The 21,255-nt window shown below is 36.1% G+C and overlaps 1 protein-coding gene across 1 annotated transcript in view; it reads right to left on the bottom strand.

Moving 5' to 3' along the window:
- The window catches only part of LOC144235557 (E3 SUMO-protein ligase ZNF451), an 86,255-nt gene that overhangs the window by 3,937 nt on the left and 61,063 nt on the right, over positions 1-21,255 (bottom strand). Inside the window, exons 11-14 of the mRNA XM_077769109.1 lie at positions 19,234-19,377; positions 17,744-17,874; positions 16,520-16,706; positions 8,824-8,892 (exon numbers count right to left, since the gene is read on the bottom strand). Coding sequence (XP_077625235.1) covers positions 8,824-8,892; positions 16,520-16,706; positions 17,744-17,874; positions 19,234-19,377 — 531 coding nt within the window. The remainder of the gene's footprint in view (positions 1-8,823; positions 8,893-16,519; positions 16,707-17,743; positions 17,875-19,233; positions 19,378-21,255) is intronic.

The raw sequence follows: 21,255 nt of genomic DNA, 5'->3' as shown, positions 1-21,255 counted from the left end.
GTGTTACCTACTGAAGATGAACATAAGCAATCCCACTCCTAGGTATATATTCCCAGAAATGTGCACATATGTGCATTAAGAGACATGTATGAGACCATTCACAGTAAGTAGTATTACATGCAACAGACAAAAAGTACAAAGCAAAGGTCTATAAATAGATGAATTGAAATATATATGTAAAATAGAATATTATCCATATATTAGAAATGAACAAACCAAAGCTACATGCTAACACCTGGATTAATCTATAAAACAATGTTGATTAGAAGGCATCCAGACACAGAGGTACCTGGGTGGCTCAGTTGGTTGAGTGACTTTGGCTCGGGTCATGATCTCATGGTTCTTGAGTTTGAGCCCCACACTGTGCTTGCTGCTGTCAGGACAGAACGAGCTTTGGCTCCTCTGTCCCTCTCTCTCCCCCCTCCCCCACTTGTGCATGCTTTCAAAAATAAACATTAAAGAAAACGAAGGCACCCAGACAAAAAAGAATGCACAGACCCTGCTTGTGCTGTCCAATATTATGGACACTATGTGGCTATTTATATTTAAATCAATTAAAATTAAATAAGATTTAAGATTCAGTTTCTCATTTAAGCTACATTTCAAGTGCTTAATAACCAAACATGAATATTAGCAACCATATGAGTGAGGTATCAAATATTTTCATTGTCACAGAGAATTCTATTGGACAGTGATGGTCTGTATAATCCCCTTTAAATAAAGTTCAAAATCGAGCACTACTAAACTAGTATTTCAAGACATGATAGTGGCCACTAACCTTTGGGAAGGAGTGCAAAGGAAGTAACTGGAAGGGGGAATGACAGGGACACTTCTAAGGTACTGGTTGTTATGTTGCATTATGCTTCCCCAAAACATGTCCAAATCTCTAATACCTAGGAATGTGACCTAATTTGAAAATAGGGTCTGTAGATATAATCAGTTTAAGATGAGGTCACTAGGTTGACTGATGTCCTTTTAAGAAAAAACTACCATGTGAAGACAGTCACGCAGGTAGAAGATGGCCACATGATGACGAAGGCAAGACTGGAGTGATGCATTTATAAGCCAAGGAGTGCCTATGACTGCCTGTAACAACTAAAATCTAGGAGAGGAACAATGGCCCTACAGACGACTTGACTTAACTTTAGTTTCCTAACCCTTAAAGCTATGAGACAGTAAATTTCTGTTGTTTTAAGTCATCTTTTTTATAGATGTAGTATGTATAGCATCCCTAGGAAATTAATGTGCTGGTGTTATTCCATTTATTTTTAATCTGAGGGATGTGAGATCTTTTATACGATTTTTGTGTGCATTATACTACACACATTTACACCCAGAGAAGCAAGCAGTGGAGAATACCAGCATCTAAGTTGGGAGGAGAGGATCAGAATTGAGGGGTTTTAGAGTCCTTTTCTTGGTGCAGAGGCAGACAGCATGTAGGTATACTTTAGTCGTTAAATCACATATAAAATGTGGCAAAATACTAATATAAGCACAAAAAATAAAGTATATAACTTATAAACCAATTAAAAGAATAAAAAACTAAAATATACAAAAACTAATTAAATGGTTCTACTTCTAATTAATACTGGAATAGCTTATATTGGATTAACCCTCCCATCGATAATAATTATGAACTATTTTAAGGCACTGGAGAGCAACAAAGATCAGGTAGTAACAGGACAGAAGCTGGTCACTAAAGGAAGCAAACTGCACACAGGGTTCAACTTTCAGCTTTATGGTTTTGATGCCTCAGGGTATTCCTCAATCCTTGTGGAACAAGGTAACAGCTTAACCCAGAAAGCCAAGCTCTGTGTCTTAAGGCATCATAGACAGAGTTTGGATCACAGAAACTAGAAAGTGGAGCTGGGGAAGGGAGGTTTTGAAAGAAAGAAGGGTATCTCAGAAGAAACAAGAAAGCAACAGAAGGAGGATCCTTGAAATCTACAAAGTCTTAGTTGACCTCTAAACTGCACATACAAAGGAAATGATCTAATATTCTAAGTGAAAAACAACAGTTGGGAAGTAAAAGAAGTAAGCAATTTTAGCTATTGCCTGCTGTGGAGGAGGCAGAGGTTGGAGATTAGGTCTATCAGGGTAACTGCCTTCAAAGGAAAAAAACAACCAACCAACCAACATTCCTCAGATAAAAATAATAAAATCCAAAGAATCTGCAATGTACATCCACAATACACATATACATAAAAAAATCACTTGATTTGAAAAGGAAAAAGAAATGTAACCCAACAGTCAAGAACAGCCAACTGAAACAAATACCCAAGATAATCTAGCTGTTGGAATTAGGAGAAAAGCATTTTAGAAAAGTTATATTTTCAAGGATTTAAGGATGAATGCATAGGAAATCTCAACAGAGAAATGAGATCTATTTAAAAACAAAACAACTAGGAGCACCTGGGTGGCTCAGGTGGTTGAGTGTCTGACTCCTGATTTCAGTTCAGGTCATGATCCCAGGGTCATGGGACAGAGTCCTGCATTGGGCTCTGTGTTGAGCATGGAGCCTGCTTGGGATTCTCTCTCCCTCCCTCCCTCTCTGTTCTCCCCTCCTCACCTTTCAAAAAACTAAACACTTAAAAAAAGGTTCATTTGTGAAACGATCAAATAAATTGATAAATTTCTAGTTAGACTGATTAGGAAAGACAAAAACAGAAATAAAAAGTACATTTGGTACATTTGACAATTTAGGTAAAATAGACAAATTTCTTGAAACACACAATTCTCTAAAATTGACATAAAATTCAACAAAATATGAATGCCTATATATGTTAAAGAAAATAAATCTATTATCAAAAAACCTCTCAGAAAACTCCAAGCCGAGATAGTTTTACCAGTGAATTGTCTAGAACATTTAAAGAAGAAATAAAATCAATCTTGGAGTGAATTCAACAAAACGTGGAGTAAGCAGCTCTAAATACCCATCTTTCCACAGAAACACTGAAACACAAGCAGAAACCATCAGAAACAACTTTGTCCAAAATCTGAAACACACTCAAAGGTTCACAGCAACTAAGCAAACATTAAATCAAGAAAAAGACAACATAAAAACAGTAGGAAAAGGGCATGCCTGGCTCAGTTGGTTAAATGTCTGATTCTTGATTTCAGCCTAGATCATGATCTCAGTCATGGGATTGAGCCCCAAGTCAGACTCCTTGTTGACAGTGTGACAACCTGCTTGGGATTCTGTCTCCTCCACTTTCTCTGCCTCTTCTGCCCATGCACATATGCTTGTTCTCTGCCTCTTCTGCCCATGCGCATATGCTTGCTCTCTCTCTCTCTCAAAATAAATAATGAACATAAAAAAGAACCAGTGGGAAAGTTTAATGGTATTTTTACTTGCCCTTTCTTCACCACTTCCTTGACTTGGTAGCAGTCTTGAAAACAATAGAGAATGTTCCTGGTATGGGACTCTGGTTCCTAGTTCCAGATGCAGTACAGTAGACGTTACAAATTACTGTGTTTGTCTATTTTAGTCTGTCTGCGTGCATAAAGAAGGGTGAATACAAGGCATTCGTCTTTGTTTTGCCTAGCTCAGAACCCATTTAGGACCAAAAAGCAGCGGGCATTGCTCAAAACATTTTAAAGTGAATAAAAAAACACAGCCTGGGGCAAAAGATTATGGTTGAGACATACAAATACCCAGAAGGAAAAACCCCAGAAAATTTCTTTGGGAAATTAGGGCATTCAAAAGCATCTATGTATAATAGAGAATTTAGAAAGCTGGGCATATGCCTAGGACAGGATACATGCTAAGAAAATACCTGAAAAGACCCTGAACTTTCACCACTGGCTGATGTGTAGGGCCAGTGCAAGCCTGGCTAAATACTGAAGAGCTTCAGCACACAGCCAAACTGCAAACACTAGGAAAGGTTGTTTTAGTTTTTGTTGTTTTAGTTTTTTGCAAAAAACCGTTGATCCTGGAACACCACAATTTTGAATTGTGTGGGTCCACTTATATATGGATTTTGATAAATACAGTACAGTACTATAAATGTGTTTTCTCTTCCTTATGGTTTTCTTGATTTTTTCCTGAATTTTAAGAACATAGTATATAATACATATAATGTACAAAATGTGTGTTAATCAACAGTTTATATTATTATTGGTGAGGCTTCCTGTCAACAGCAGGCTATTAGCAGTTAAGTTTTGGGGGAGTTAAAAATTATATAAATTTTTGACTGTGTGTTGGGTGGTGTCAGTGCCCCAACTCATTGAGTTTAAGGGTCAACTGTAGTTTGTAGAAGTAACCAAACAGACAATTATAGCCTTCAACACCAATAGCAAACTGTGGGGAAGAGATATAATCTGACTTCCAGAGGTACTATAATATTTGCATACCAGTTTTCAACAACAAAACCACAAAGAATACAAAGTAACACAAATGTATGACCCATTTGAANAAAGGAAAAAAAAAAAAAAAAAAAAAAAGAAAAAAAAAAGAATTAAACTGTCCCTGAGAAAGACTAGATATTGGACTTACTGGATAAGGACTTTAAGTCAATTGTCTTAAATAAGTTCTAGGAGCTAAAGTAAATCATGGACAAAGAACTAAAGGAAACCAGGAAAACAATATATGAACAAAATGAGGTTATCAACAAAGAGAATAGAATTTCTGGAGCTGAAAAGTACAACGGAAATGAAAAATTCTTTATAGGAGTTTAACAAATTTAAGTAAACAGAAAAAAGAATCAGCAAACTTGAGGGTAGGACAATTGATCCAGCTTGAGATCAGAAAGAAAAATGGTGAAAAGCAAGCAGAGGCTAAGAGATTGGTGGAGTACCATTAAATGCACTAAGGTATGCATTATGGGAGCCCCAGAAGGAGAAAGGGGCAGAAAGAATATTTGAAGAAATAACGACCAACAAGTATCCCAAATCTGATGAAAGATATGTATGAACCTACACATCCAAGAAGCTCAACTCCAAGAAGAAACGGAAAGAGATCCACATTGAGACATAATCAAACTGTCAAAAGCCAAAAACAACAAAAGCAGCAAGAGAGAAGCAATTAATCATGTATAAGAGATTCTCAGTAATTTAGTTAATTTAATTCTCACCAAACCATGGAGGCCAGAAGGCAGTGAGGTAACATATTTAAAGTACTGGAAAAAAGGCCTTATAAAGCCAAGAATTCTACATCCAGCAAAACTAAAACTAGTCTTTAAGAATGGAGGAGTGTGGAAACTAATTTGACAATAAACTATTTGTAAAAAAAAAAAAAAAAGAATGGAGGAGAAATGAAAATTTTCCCAGATAAACATAAGGTACAGGCATTACTAGCAGACCTGCCTTAAAAGAAATGCCAAAGGGAATCCTTCAGGTTGAAATGAAAGAACATTATACAATAACTGAAAGCTCTATGAAGAAATAAAGAACATTTGTGGGAAGTATGTCTTCACCTTAATTTCATTCCTTTGAAAAAGAGGTAATTACTGCAGAATAGGAAAGAACTCAGTAATAGGAGTTAGGATACTTATATATAAATCATGCCCCATCATTTTGAGGATGAGAATCTGGAGGCAAATTACTTAATGTTTAAAAGACTACATTTTTATGCAAAATGAGAATATTCTCTCACAGAGTTGTTGAGATTAGTGTTTTCTTAAACATTAATTGAATTAAAAACGAACTCTTATCTCTCTTATCCTGTCTTTGTTCACTCAATTGGCCACAATGTTTTACTATTTACATCATAATATTAATTATAGGATGACTGCTATTAATTGAGAGCTGAGTTTTAACCCAGGCAGTCTGAATCGAAAGTCTGCGCTCTATACCACCACACTATGTGGTCCCTACTTCCCATATCTGGTATACATAATAGATTATAGAAGATCTTAATGACTGGCATGGGTAGTCAGAGTCTGATACTGGTCTACAGAGAACAGCAAAGAATGAGACAAATCATGGTTGGGGGTGAGTAGTGTGGATAAGGAAACTACCATTCCTCAAGGCAAAAAGTCATAAGTTTATCCTGCCTTTTGCCACTATCTGTCAGGCATTTACAATGCTGTGCTGAAAAGGATAAGAATGAAAAGAGGCTTGAAGAAGTTATTTAAATTTTTTTGAGTTTTGCTAATAAGTCTGCACTAAAATACCACTTTGCTTCCATGGTGGAGGATCTATAGATCGCTCACTCTTCTCCCAGCCAAATGGCCTTTATCTTTTTTTTTTAATTAAAAAAAACTTTTTTGTGAGACAGAGAGAATGAGTGGGGGAGGGGCAGAAAGGGGGACAGAGGATCCAAAGTGGGCTCTGGGCTAACAGCAGTGAGCCGGATGCAGGGCTGGAACTCATGAACCGCAATATCATGACCTGAGCTGAACGAAGTCAGATGCTCAACCTATTGAGCCACCCAGGCACCCCCAAATGGCGTTTATCTTGATTTCTCTTATTTAGCTTTAGAGAGATGGGTCCTGGTAGCTCTAACATATCTGAGTTTGTTATAAGTATATTCTTCAACAAGCAATCATTTAGTGCCAAACACCAGGTGCTAGGTGCTACTGAAAAAAGATAAAACAACAACAACAAAACATGATCCTACTTCTCAAAGGGATAATACACAGAAAAATTTTAAATCTACTTGGTAAGGTAGAGAGGGAGCCTAGAGGAGACAGTTGTTAGATATCTCTAAAAAAGATAAATCTGAAAGTACTACTGTACAAAAATGCCCACAAAATGTCAATTCTCTATGGTTCGACCTAAAAGATGATATTTGAGTTAGTTCTTGTTGGGTAAAAGGGGAAAAAGATTCAGAGGAAACTGCATAGGAGGTCATATTCCTTAACTTACATGGAACACTGTGGGCTTCTCAAACTTATTTATATAAATCATAAGAAAACAAAGAAAGCACATACATAACACTTTGGTTTTTCTTGAAATTAGAGCATTACATTCCTATCTCATATGACAACTAAACTTTGAAGTATCTTTTCTTGACTTCTTTAATAACAATCCTTTTGCCCATCTGAAGAATCACAAAAATCTAAAAACTCTACAAATCCTAAAACAGCCCAGAGATAATAAAATGTTAGAAACTCTGGTACACAATGCATTATACATACTCAGATTTCCTGGGGACAGCTACGAACCATAAAAACTGTGAAGGCTCCTCAAGAGTGGTTATTTAAAGTTATAATTTTGTATGGGGCACCTGGGTGGCTTATTCGGTTAAGCGTCCGACCTTCGCTTAGGTCATGATCTCGCGGTTCGTGGGTTCGAGCCCCGCGTCGGGCTCTGTGCTGACTGCCAGCTCAGAGCCTGGAGCCTGTTTCGGTCTGTGACTCCCTCTCTCTGACCCTCCCCTGCTCACACTGTCTCTCTCTCTCTCCTAGAAATAAATAAAACATTAAAAAAAAAAATTAAAAAAAAAAAAAGTTATAATTTTGTGTGGCATTTTCCATGGGATAAAGTCATGAGCGGAAATAAAGGGTGCCAAGTCTGAAGTACTTAGATGCTCAGCGGTTATCTTTTAGTGGTCTTGATAACTCAGGTGGCTGGGTTTTTTTTTGTTTTTTTGTTTTGTTTAACTCATAAAAGTTCTTTCATTTATTTAACTCATTATTATGTGGCTGCTAAGCAGTGAGCTAGACCTTGAAAAACCATGTTGGGAAAACAAGATGATCAAAAAAACTTGCTTCCACCTAGGTTGTAGATTTACTGCCAACTTTATTTAACCACTGAATTTTGGTTATAAGACCAGAGTTTTCTACTTCAATGAATGGATGAATCAAGTCTACTGCCAGACTCAAATTCCCANAGTCGGACGCTTAACCGACTAAGCCACCCAGGCGCCCCGAGATCTAGTATGCTCTTAAACAATTGCATTATGTGAGAGATCAAGCAAATATACGGAAAATAAATCAGCTGGGCCAAGTCACATTTTCCTTCCTACTTGCTAGTCTCCACATTCCCACTCTCAAATCTCCAATAATAAATACTTCAATGAAATATATTAAGCCTTCTACTATTGTTCTTTAATGTTAAAGATGCCATTGTAATAGTTAAACTTCTTCAGTGAAGCTTAAACTATTTTCTAAAATCACTGTTTTGTTTTTCCTATTGTTATTTAAAAGTAGTCTGTTATGGAAAAACCAAAGTACAAGCATATGACACAGCTAAACAGTTGTACAGCCCGGAAATTATTTGATGTAAAGTAATACAAAATGTCCTCTTTAACCTATGGAAGAAAATAGCTTTTCCTTTAAGAAGAGGGAAAAATTTAAATTATAGAAACAGCCCATTAATAATCAGACAAAAGTGTTTATTTTCATAGTCCTACTGCTTAACTTGTAATATTCTTTTCCCCCTTTTTATTTTTGAGAAAGAGGGAAAGAGAGAACGCATGTGCGCAAGGGGGAATAGGGCAGAGAGGGAGAGAAAGATAATTCCAAGCAGGCTCCACACTAGTGGAGGATTTCTGAGGCTTGATCCCACAAATTCTGAGACCAGGATCCAAGCTGAAATCAAGAGTTGGATGCCTAACTGACTGAGCCACCCAGGCACCCCTAACTTGCAATATTCTTAATTCAAAGCAACTTGAAATAAAGAAAAATTAGGAAACAAAAATCATCTGCTAGCCCAGGGTTAGACAACTTTTTCTGCAAAGGGTCAGAAAATAATTATTTTAGGCTTTTGTCACTGATTCATCTCCCATGAGAAAATGCAAACTCTCCTTTAAACAAGGAGACAATATTTTTGAAACTTAGGGGTAGGAGGTTAATAGGAGGGGATAAAGAGGCAAGAAAGGGAGCAATTAAAAAGTACAGATACAGTAAAGTAAGAAAAGGATTAACTACATTAGGTTACCTTCCTTGGATCTGAATTCTTCTTCTATTGAAGTATTTTTTATACCCAGGTTATCATCACTGTCACATTCTGTAAGGCAGAATCAGTAAATACATTTCTGAAAAAGTTATTGTGCCATCATTTAATGTAGTCTCCAACGATATTATTTTCAATCACTTCTTCCATACCCAAGCTTAATTACAATTCATTAGCATTATACCACTTTCCCTATAAAATGCTTTTAAAAAATGCTTACCAAATAGTACTTAAATCAAAGGGGGGGAAATGTAATGAAATAATTCAATTTCAGCTCTGTATTCAAATTATTTGAAAAATTTCTTTTAGCACAACTGTTAATGAATATAAAATTCTATTATTAAAAAAACCCTAGAAATTAAGAAAAGCTAGTATGCTTGTTTAAATCTACCAAATAAACTCCCAAGTTTAAGTTACATGAAATCATCTTAAGATTTTAAAATGATGAGATAAAGTTCTTCTATATTTTGAAAATCATGCATTCACTGCTATAGAGACCACAGGTTTAAATTAGCAATATTTCTTCTCGGCACAAACTCACTTACCTGATATCTTATATACTTTTATAATGAAAAAGCTAAGTCTATAAAAATGACATGACTGATGAGGTATTGCAAAAATCACTTAAAATTTGAAACAGTGAGCAAATATTTGATTTATCACTTTAACTACATTTAAATCAATATATATATCATAGTGACTCAATCAGGATTTAAATAACTGAATATAAGTCATATGGACATATTGGCTTTTGTGGAAAATATGTAAAAACTTAAATATACATTTAAAAATTAAAGATTTTTAGTATTTATAAATAAAAATCACTATATTTCACTTATATTTCTTTGTTGCAAAAAATATGTTGTAAGCCATCTTTTGCCATTTGAGCAAAAATACTAATGCTGTTTTTACAATCTGTTACATACACTTACGAATTCAAATTATTTCAAGCAATGTTTTAGGGAAATAAAACTTTACATTTACAATCTGAAGAACAACAAATAAAGTCTTGAAACATTAGGAACAAAGAGAAAGTACCCAAGGTTTATGTTATTACAATTCAAAGGCAATGCCTGTCAAAAGCAGCATTTTTTTTTAATTTTTTTTTTTAATGTTTTGTTTATTTCTAGGAGAGACAGAGAGACAGCGTGAGCAGGGGAGGGTCAGAGAGAGAGGGAGTCACAGACTGAAACAGGCTCCAGGCTCTGAGCTGGCAGTCAGCACAGAGCCTGACGCGGGGCTTGAACCCACGAACTGCGAGATCATGACCTAAGCGAAAGTCAGACGCTTAACCAACTAAGCCACCGAGGCACCCCTCATATTTGGTATCTTTATACAGACTGTTCAATGTTGTCACACTACAGCAAAGTGTCTCTCATTATCTTTCTCAAGGAGATGGTTAGAGTCAATAATTCACACCGGATTCTCTACATCATAAAATCAGATATATCAGTAAAAGGCTTAGCCTTACCAAGAGATATTGATAAAGAGAAAAATACTTGCTGTGTAACAGCCACAGGTAGCTTATTTTAACCTTTCTAGACCTCTATGAAATACGCTAATCTTAACACGTCCTACTTCAGTGTTGCAAGGATAATTAAATAACATGTGGAAGCTGTTCTTTAAATATGTTTAAACATAGGGGCGCCTGGGTGGCTCAGTTGGTTAAGCGTCCAACTTCGGCTCAGGTCATGATCTCATGGTTCGTGGGTTCAAGCCCCACGTCAGGCTCTGTGCTGACAGCTCAGAGCCTGGATGCTGTCTTCGGATTCTGTGACTCCCTCTCTCTCTGACCCTCCCCTGCTCACTCTGTCTCTCTCTCTCAAAAATAAATAAAACATTAAAACTTAAAAAAAAATGTTTAAACATAGTCACTACAAGTATAAAAAGCAGCTAGCAGAGTGGCTGGCACTTTGTAGGCCCTCAATAACGATTAGTTAGTTCCTTTAATCTCCTTTAAAACATTTAAGTGACAAATTACATCTGCATCTTTGGAATACGAGTATTGAGTTAGAATGAGCATATATTTGTGAATAAAATGTAAAAAAAAAAAAAAAGAAAAAAGAAAAAGAAAGAAAGAAAAAAAAAAAGGTCTAGAAGGAGAGACCTGGCTTCTCTGATTAGGATTATTAGAAAGGATTCATCTTGGCAAGATTTTTTTTTCATTTTATTTTTTAAGTATGCTTCACATCCAACATGGAATCAATGTAGGGCTTGAGCTCACCACTCTGAGATCAAGACCTGAGTGGAGATCAAGAGTTGGACACTTAGGCACAGCTGGGTGGCTCAGTGGATTATCTGACCCTTGATTTTGGCTCATGTCATGATCTCATGGTTCCTGAGGTTAAACACAGCATTGGGCTCTGTGCTGAGAGCATGAAGCCTGCTTGGGATTCTCTCTTCCCCTCTCTTGCTCACAATTTCTCTTTCACAAATAAATATTAAAAATAAAAGTGTTGGATGCTTAGACAACTGAGCCATCCAGGCATCCCCTGTAAAGTTTTAAATCAGTGCATACAACTGGGGTGCCTGGGTGGTTTGGTTGAGCGTCCAATTTCAGCTCAGGTCATGATCTTGCAGTTTGTGGGTTCAGGTCCCATGTCTGAGCTGTCAGCTCAGAGCCTGGAGCTTGCTTCAGATTCTGTGTCTCCCTCCCTTTCTCTGCCTCTCCCTTGCTTGTGCTCTCTCTCAAAAATAAATCATAAACATTAAAAAAAATGAGTACAATATAAAATAGAACTGATGAAAGCTAAGGGAGCCACAGGTATCAAATTAAAAAATGTTTTATAATATCTCTACAGAGATTTATACATTTATCATAGCTGTAATCAAAATGTAGGTGCTGGAACCCTGATGCTTAGGAGAATTTAATTTACAGGGCAAAAGCCATGCCACATTCAAATCTCAAATTTAGTCTAAAGGGTTATGTTGCCAACAAGAGAAAATCACTTACGTTAAGTTAGAGATTTTAAAAAGTACCAGTAGTAAAGCTACTTAGCTGTTCTCTCCCTAACAAGCAAAAAGGTAATACCTTATGGTCAACTGACTTGACATTTATATAGGAAACCAGCCACTCTGAATATCTTTATTTTTATTGTGATAAATATTTTCTGACAAAAACTTCCCATTAACTGAAAAACTAGCAAAAACTGAAGACAAAACATTGTCACAAATTCTCATGACACTATTCAATAGATTCTTCCTTTTTTATATAGGAAGCTCCAGTTCAGTAATGTCACTTTCTAGTCCTATTAATGGAAAATCTCTGAAAAGTTAGAAAGAAATAAGAGGTTCAAACTATCATTTATTTATGCTATGGTGGCTTACAAAACCTGAAAAATCAGGAGACTGCCTATAAAATAATGACTAATATAAGAGAACTTCTCATCATATGTTACTTGTAGTAAGAACTTTGGTCATATCCTAAAGGGTTTTGTGGGTTGGTTGGTTGAGACCACAAAGCCCCTGAAACTGTATTTGATATATATACATGTTTATTTTATTTATTTTTAATTTTGAGACAGAGAGATGGGGCATGTGGTTGGCTCAGTCAGTTAAGCATCCGACTTCAGCTTTGGTCATGATCTCATGGTTTGTGAGTTACAGCCCCACATTGGGCCCTCTGCTGACAGTGTGGAGCCTATAGAGAGAAAGAGCTCTAGACAGCGAGTATACAAGTGGAGAGAGAGAATCTTAAGCAGGCTCCACACTCAGTGCTGAGTCTGTTGCAGAGCTCAACCTCAGGACCCTGAGACCCATGACCTGGGCCAAAATTAACAGTCAGATGTGTAACGAAATGAGCCACCCAGTCTCTCCCATGTTCATTTTTGAGGAAAGAAACATAGAAAGCCTTTGTCAGATACTCAGAAAGATTCAATGATTCCCTCCCCCAAATGACACTGCCTTAAGAAACAGTCTTGTTTTCAAATCTGAAGATAGGAACGCTGTGCTAATAAGTTAGAAGAGAGGAGTTACCCTGGCATTCCTGGCATTCTTGTGATAAAGTACCTTAAAGGCCGAAGAAGAATGACAGTATTTGTGGACACTGAGAACTTATCCAAGTCCCAATACATATCAAGTATCATTTTTAAACAAATGCTATTATCCTACTATTTACAAAGCCATTTGTTAGGAAAGGTGATGGAATAAAGTTACCCAAGGATTGTTCTTATTCTAAAGTTCGCTACTAGGTAATTTGATGTCTTTAAGCCTCCTATAAAGGAAAAAATTTGTCTTAAACTGAATCTGAACATACTGCGATTCAGTGTAACTTATTTTTTTTTGGATTTTAGAGTTAGCTACATAAGTATTTTAAATCTAGGTATAAATGAAAAATCACGATTTAAGGAATTGACACATCTTTGGCCACTTAAATTTTTAGTAATTTTCATCACTTTTAAAATGTAGTGGCTGTAGCACATGAAAAGATGCTTGGGCATCTGGGTGGCTCAGTCAGAAGCATCTGACTCTTGACTTCAGCATGGGTCATGATCTCATGGCTCATGATCTCATGACTCATGAGTTCAACCCCCGTGTCAGGCTCTCTGCTGACAGTGCAGAGCCTGCTTGGGATTCTGTCTCCCTCTCTCTCTGCCCCTATTCTGTGTGCTCAGTCCCTCTCTCTCAAAATAAATAAAATAAACTTTAAAAATGTTTAAAAAATTGAAAAGATGCTCAACATCACTAATTATTAGGGAAATGGAAATCAAAACCATAATGAGATATCACTTCACACCAATTAGGATGACTACTATAAAAAAACAAACAAAACCTAGAAAAGACCAAGTGTTAGCAGGGATGCAGAAAACTTGGAACCCTTGTATACTGTTGGTAGGAATGTAAAAATGATACAGTTGCTATGGCAAACAGTATGGAAGTTTCAAAAAATTAAAAATAGAATTAGCATATGATCCAACTATTACACTTCTGGGTATATACTCAAAAGAAAAAGCAAGGTCTTGAAGAGATACTGGTACATCTGTGTTCATAGCAGTTATTCACAATAGCTAAAACATGGATATATTGCAAGCATCCATTGACGGACAAATAGATAAGCAAAATAAAGTCTGTAGTTTCAGCTTTTGGCTTTGTCCAGCACAGTTGAGGATGGCAGAAAGGATTACTCAAGACTCCATGCAAGTCAAGAGAGGTGAGAGGGAGGCTAAGGGAAGTTTCTCCAAGCTGCGCTCAAGCTCCCAAATTTACTGAGCAGACATTTAGGATAACATTGCACAATACTCAGGGAGCTACTTGCTAGTAAGAATGTATAGAAAACACAGAGAAAAACAAGTTAAGACAGGGTAGAATATTCCATGCAATAACATGGTCTAAGGAACTTGTGAGCATTGGCAGGACCTGACCTCTTAGGTATATATTAACTAGATAAGCAAAGTTGAGTACCCCCTAGATATACATTAACTAGATAAGCAAAGCATGGCTGCTGTTTTCAGCAGGTCCAGAAAGCAGTTTTCTGTTTTGCAATACATTCCCTATAATCTCTTAGCCCAGGACATACATACTTGATTTCCCACAAAAGTATACACACTGAGTGGAATATTATTCAGCCTTAAAAAGGAAGGAAAATCTGACATTCGCTATAACCTGGATGAAGCCTGAGGACAGTATGCTAAGTGAAACAGGCCAGCCACAAAAAGACAAATGCTGTATGATTCACGAGTTATGAAGTACTTAGTCAAAATACTGAAGAATGGTATTGGCCAGGAGTTAGGGAAAGGGGAGTGGGAAGTTACTGCTTAATGGATATAAAGTTTCAGTTTGCAAGAGGAAAAGAGCTCTGAAAATGAATGATGGTGATGGCTGCACAAAATCTAAATGTAGTTAACACCAGTGAACTATGCACACTTTAGAATGGTTAAGATGATAAATCTTCCATATATTTTACCACTTTATTTTATTAGAAAGAAAAACAGAAATAAAACTAGTGGCTAGAAATTGTATTTTCTTCTTATGGTAGTAATAATAAAAATAGCTGCTATTTATTAAACACCCACAGTACTTTATATGCTGTGCTAGACATTTTATACATATTGCTAATTCTCACGACTTTATAGATATGAAAAGTGAGGCTCAGAAAAAGTTCAGTAACTTGCCTGAAATCACACAGCAAGGATGGAGCAAAGTTAGCATTCAAACCAAAGCCCATGCCCTTCTTTATGCACTCTCTCTACGATCTCTGCATTTCATAAAAATTCAGAATAAAGTACACAGTGCCCTCAAATAGCAGTACATTCAAAACAGCACTGATTATGAATGAATTATTAAAAAAAAGAGCATAAGAGGCATTTAGAGGGGAACAATCAGTATATAACAATAACCTATATCTTACCTCCAACCCAAATACATCCATGCACATCTACTTATATGTAGCTCTCATTCCAAATCAAGTTGGTAAGAAAGGCAAATCAATAATAAGTTTCACATTGAAAATTACAAAAGAAATATTTGTTTCCCAAAGCAGCAGCATAAAAAAAGGGAAAAAGGATGGCTTAGGGTGGCAAAGGTAAAAATTTAGGTATTTCACAGTACATTAAGATGTTGTTAAGGACTGGGGACAGGATGGCAGAAGAATAAAAGAAAAAGAGATTTAAAAAAGGCAGCAGTCAGAGATGGAAAAAGAAAATAGATGAAAACAAAAATTACAGAAAGATAAAGTTCAGGAAGATAAAATCCAGTACTAAAGAATGACATAAATATGCAGAACAGAGTTGATTTCCCTTTAAAGAGCAAGTTGGGCTAGTAGATTAATGATTCCTAATTTTGCAGAAGTAAACTGATCCAGTGTAATGAGTGACTAGAGCAAAATTCTTCAGAATGGGTTTTTAATCAAAATATGGCTCCAAAAATGCTGAAAGAAAAAAAAAAAACCTAGGAGGACAGCAGAGTTGGCAAATTTAAAGCATATAATAAAAAAAGGCCAAAGATAGTTTTTCAGTGAGGTCATTCATTAATATCTTCAAATCTTATTCATGGCTGCAAGCCATGAGGATATTTAAAAATTATACTTTTGTTCTTTTCTTCTACCCACATTTACTTCAGAAATTACAAAAAAATCTCATCTGAATCCCTAGAATTAAATCCTTTTTAAAATACTTGTTAGTGAAAGTGAACATTAGCACAACCTTTCATGGAACAATATCAAAATGTCAGAGAAGAGAGTTTAAGTCCTGGGAACAGGACAGGAAGGTACCCCTTCCATGGAACTAAAGCTCTCTCATGACTTCATTTTGTCCCTGTCAATCTCTTAAAATGATCTTTTTTTTAAACTGCCATATTATTATTTATTCTTTCTGGTTTAACCTATAAGCAATTAGCTCTCTGAAAAACTGAAGATAAATTTGTAATTTCAGAAACAGTGAAAGTCTGGATTCTGAGTTTTTCAAAATTGTATTAACCTATTGCAAATCGTGAATATATATTTTATATACATGAATGTAGATTTTTATCTATTAGATCAGAAAAGGCTCCAGAAAATTATGAAATCATCCTTTCTCTAAAACACTAAAAAATAAAGTGAGAAAAGGAAAAAATAAATAAGAAGTATGAGAACATGATGCTTTAGTGAGCAGCCAGGAGTTCACTAGTGGACAGCAGTTTATTGGTTTCTTTCAGCAGTGAAGTCTCCTCCTCTTGGGCGGTTTGCACTGTGACTGCAGGTGCGTACCTTTGGTAGTATCAGATATGCTATTTAACAAGGCACACATCATATCTCCCTCTAAATGGTGAGGGTTGAGTATATGTGCTGGCCTCTGAGTCTTCTTAAATTGGTTCTCTAGTTCCAGAAAACCTTGATCTCCTGAGAGGATGGTGAAAGGAATTTGCTTGGGTAGTTGTTCATCTAGACGGCCAGCCTAATTTGGAACAAAATGCATATGTTGATAAAAATCAGTATTTGAGTTTTAAATCATTACATCTATTTCAGAATGAACACATACCTAGAAAGGTATTATTTATTTACTTAAGATTTTTTTTTTTAAAGTAATCTCTACACTCAACATGGGGCTCAAAGTCAACCTCGAGATCAAGAGTTGCACACTCCATTAACTGAGCTGGTCAGGCAACCCTAGAAAGGTATATTTAACTTGTTTTCTAGCTCCCACCAAAGTATGTTACAAAGATCTCCTTCATAAATAAAATATGCGACACTTAATCAAACATAAACTGACACCAATTATAAGCTATTTTACGTGGCACTAAGAAAGAAAAAACAAAAGGCCAAAAGAAGTCAAATAGCCTTCATATAAAGCTGGAATGATACATGGGTTACAAACTTAATTTAAGGGTAAATAAATAAATCTGCCAGAGAGAAGGTAAGCAAGGTAATCTGAATAATTCAATCTTAGCACCGAATAGATAGAAAAGAAAATATTTTGTGGTTTAAAATGTAAGCAGCAGTCAAGTTTACAGAGTAAATTCATGTTATCAGTGTGACAATGTAAACCTTTAAGCAGAGAATTTAATGTAAAATGGGTCTCAGGTTGGTAGTTTCTCTAGGTGACTGGCAGACACAGAAGCAAATGCAAATCTCACATAGGCCAACGATGGTTGTTAAGGTGTCTCCCAATTTCAGGGATGTTAAAATGTGTAAGTATCTCAGCATACATCAAATGCACTGTCATCTATTGATCACTATTCTATAAATAGTTGAGGGTCTGTAGACCCATTGTAATGGGTAGCTGGGAGTCTGCTAGGAATTGGGGAAAAGCAGTACCTAAGTATGATATGGGTCCTTGCCCTCATTAGTCATCAGCAGAATCTGATATAGAAGGTTTTATACAAAACTACAGCAATGAAGAATGCTCTATACAGTCATTACGATTTCAGTAGAAAAAAAAATTCCAAATGGGTCCTGGATTCACATTAGATTTTGAATAAAACCATCACTCACATGCATACATATGGCAAAATCAGCAGCATCTTTTCTTTTACTACAACGAGGATGAAGGAAGAAACATCCAATCCTATTCAGGTAATTATAGATTTTACAGTTGAGTGGAGGCTTCCAATTGGTGTTTCCACCTATTATTTTAAGAAAGGCATAAATGATAGTCAAACAGAGAAAATAGAGAACACAACAGTAGCTACAACTGAAAGCTGTATTAAGAAAAAACACACTAGAAAAAGATTTTTTAGAGGGCAAGTACTAGATTAGAACACAGAACTCCGTTCTAGTATAGGCATCACCATTTTGTTGCTTTACAACTTGGCAAAGTATGCCACCTTCCCTCAAAACTCACAGATAAGTTATGGAAAATCAAAAGAAACATGTGTGAAAAGTCTCTGAATGGTATAATTCCATATGAATGTAAGCATTAGTGGGTTTTATTTACTTTAACAAATATGTCAAGACTATTCAGTGGATAGAAATGATAGGCAACCAGCAAAGCTAAATTTACTAAAAGGTTGAACTAGAGAACTTATCCATGTTAGTATGTTTCTTTTTTTATTTTTTTGAGGTCAGTATGTTTGTATCTTAAATCCAGTCCTCCTCTTTAATTTTTAAGATTATTTTTAAAATATTTATTTATTTTGAGAGAGAGAGCGTGAGGTGGGGGGAAAGACAAAGAGAGAGAATCCCAAGCAGGCTCCATGCTGTCAGCACAGTGCCCAACGCAGGGCTTGATCCCACAAACTACGAGACCATGACCTGAGCTGAAATCAAGAATCAGACACTTAAATCGACTAAGCCATCCTGGCACCCCAAATAATCCTCATATATGTTGTTCCCTAACAAACATGATATTTATTGGATCTTCACTATACTAAACTTCTGTAAATCAAAGTTGTGTCTCTTCCTATTTGGTCAATGGTTTGTAAAGAGAGGTTTAGATGAAGTTGCATGCTTATGAACTTCAGTTCAGTAAGGATGAACAGAAAAGGTAATTGTGGCATCTTGAAAATCATACTAGTTCTGTAGCCATGTGGTCCAAGTTCAAAAGCTAGTTCTACTCTATTTATTACTTTTATACTTTGGGAAAAAAACTTTTCAAGCATTCTTCCTTATATTTTAAAAAGGAAATAAATATATAATAATCAGTAAACACAGGTTAATATCAAGCATTGTATCTGGCACATTGTAGTTGTTGAATAAAGCCTTTTTCAATATGTATCTAAAGATCCACAAGCTTTAGGTCACCAAAGAGAGCTAACATTCGCCACAAAGAAATGTAAAGAGAAAAATATTCTAGCAGAGTAGCTATATAATGCAAAGTGACAATATTCTAATTATGCTTGTATATTCTACTCAAGAAGGTTCAAGAGCAATACATATTCTATTCAAGAAGGTTCAAGAACAGTACGTCTTCCAAGAGTGGAACATATTCTAATGGAAAAAAGAGGAGAAGGTATCATTTCAAATGTTTTTCTTATCAATCATACCTTGAAAGCCCCAGATGAATGTTCCTTGGTTAAGATGCCCTGGTAGATGACCAAAAAAGTTTGACCAGTTATCAAAGTCTACAAAGACTATATGAGTCATGGTTCGCAGGTAATCCAAATCTGGAAGCTCAACAACTTCCTCATCTGAGAAGAGAGAAATGTTAACATGAATTTGGAATTAGCTAAAAACATTTTAATTTCTCAAGTTTAAAAGATACTAGACAATATGCAAAAATATTAATCTTGAATGTTATTAATTTCTACTTAAAACTTTTCATGAAATCCAAATCTGTACATGATACAGTGTATTTACACAAGATAAGAAATATCTGAATATTTACAAAATTTTTTATTATTTTTTCTATAAATACATGCCATTGACACTAAGCTGATCTTTCTCTTTTNTGTCGGGCTCAGTGCTGACAGCTCAGAGCCTGGAGCCTGCTTTGGAATGTGTCTTCATCTCACTGTGACCCTCCCTCACTTGGGTGCGCGTGTACTCTTTCTCAAAAATAAACATTAAAAATTTTTTTAAATAAATAAAATAACCTGTTACACAATTAGTCAGAAATACAGTCCTCGACTTTTTTGCCCAAAGACATGAGTATTGTCTAAAACACATCTTCTTTGTATGTAGCAGCTAGGCCCTGCCACCAATGTGTTGGTCTGAGTTCACAAATCTGTTTTAACCCGTACCTTCCCTGTCACTTCTCTGGCTCTCCTCTCTTGCTAAGTTGTTTCCTGGCAGTTACTGAAATCTGCCACTACAATAGCTACTGCTGCTACTGGAAATGCATAGCCACCTTGGTTTTGTGGATTGGCAAGGTATTGGCCTCCGCCACCATAGGGGCCAGAACTTGTCTCCAAACTTTTCTCCTTTCATGTGTCCCAAATTTGAAAAATGTTGTAACTGCCAAAAGCATAGCTTCCACCACTTCCAAAATTGCTTCATTACCAAATCTGTTACAGCTAAGACTTTCTTTAAAAGTCACTTATACAGGAATTAAAATATAATAATAATGTACTAGAAGAACTAAAAGGCCAAGTTTTAAGGCTGAAAAACCAAAAACTTGCACCGTCCATCAAAATAAAATTCAAGGTGGGGCACCTGGGTGGCTCTGTCGGTTAAGCATCCGACTTGAGCTCAGGTCATGATCTCACTGTTTGTGAGTCTAAGCCCTGAATCGGGTTTGGATTCTCAGCTTTGATAGCTTGGAGCCTGTTTTGGATCCTCTGACCATCCTTTGGATGCTCTTTCTGCCCCTCTCCTGCTCAGGCATGCACATATGTTAAAATATCAAGGTTACCTATTAAGAACTTCTCCCCACCAGAACTGTGTTCTTTTCTCAATCTAGACTGATTAGTAACCCACTAGCTATATGATTAAAAACCTAGAAAGCACAAATGAAATAACTTACAACCCTCTATCATAAAGTGGTGGTACTGGTGGCAAATCAGGACCTCCTACCATAAACACATTTTCCTTGGTTTTCTTAAGTTCTTTCCTCTTCCACCATTCTCTAACCCTTGTTCTCCATCCCTTTCACTTCTTTCATACTTTTCTATCTTGATAAGGCCTTAAAGTTTCTAGTAGCAACAATGCAAACCTTAACTTCTAAATTATTTTTAAAATGAGTAGGTTCTACTCCACCTAATAGAGCCTCCCTCAAATATACTACACTGCCATCCTCTCCCATTTCCAAGCCACCTATCTTCTTTTATCTTGTCTTAAAATTCTTAGTAATTGTAGGGGCCCTTGGCTAGCTCAGTCAGTGGAGCAAGTGACTCATGATCATGGAGCTGTGAGTTTGAGCCCCATGTTGAGTATAGAAACTATAAAGATTTTTTTAAAATTCTTAGTAACTGTAGATTTAGATACTATAATCATTTATCAAACACAGATCAACATAAATTCCCAAAAGTTAGTGGGAGAACAAAAGAAAACCACAAGAGAACATAAAAACAGTGTGATCATTGCTTCACTGTTAGAAGTAGAGCTGAATGAGTTGGTAGTATGTCACG

This window comes from Crocuta crocuta, unplaced genomic scaffold (genome assembly GCF_008692635.1).
Source record: "Crocuta crocuta isolate KB4526 unplaced genomic scaffold, BGI_CrCroc_1.0 scaffold205, whole genome shotgun sequence".
NCBI lineage: Eukaryota > Metazoa > Chordata > Mammalia > Carnivora > Hyaenidae > Crocuta > Crocuta crocuta.
This window is presented reverse-complemented; position numbering and strand designations above follow the sequence as displayed.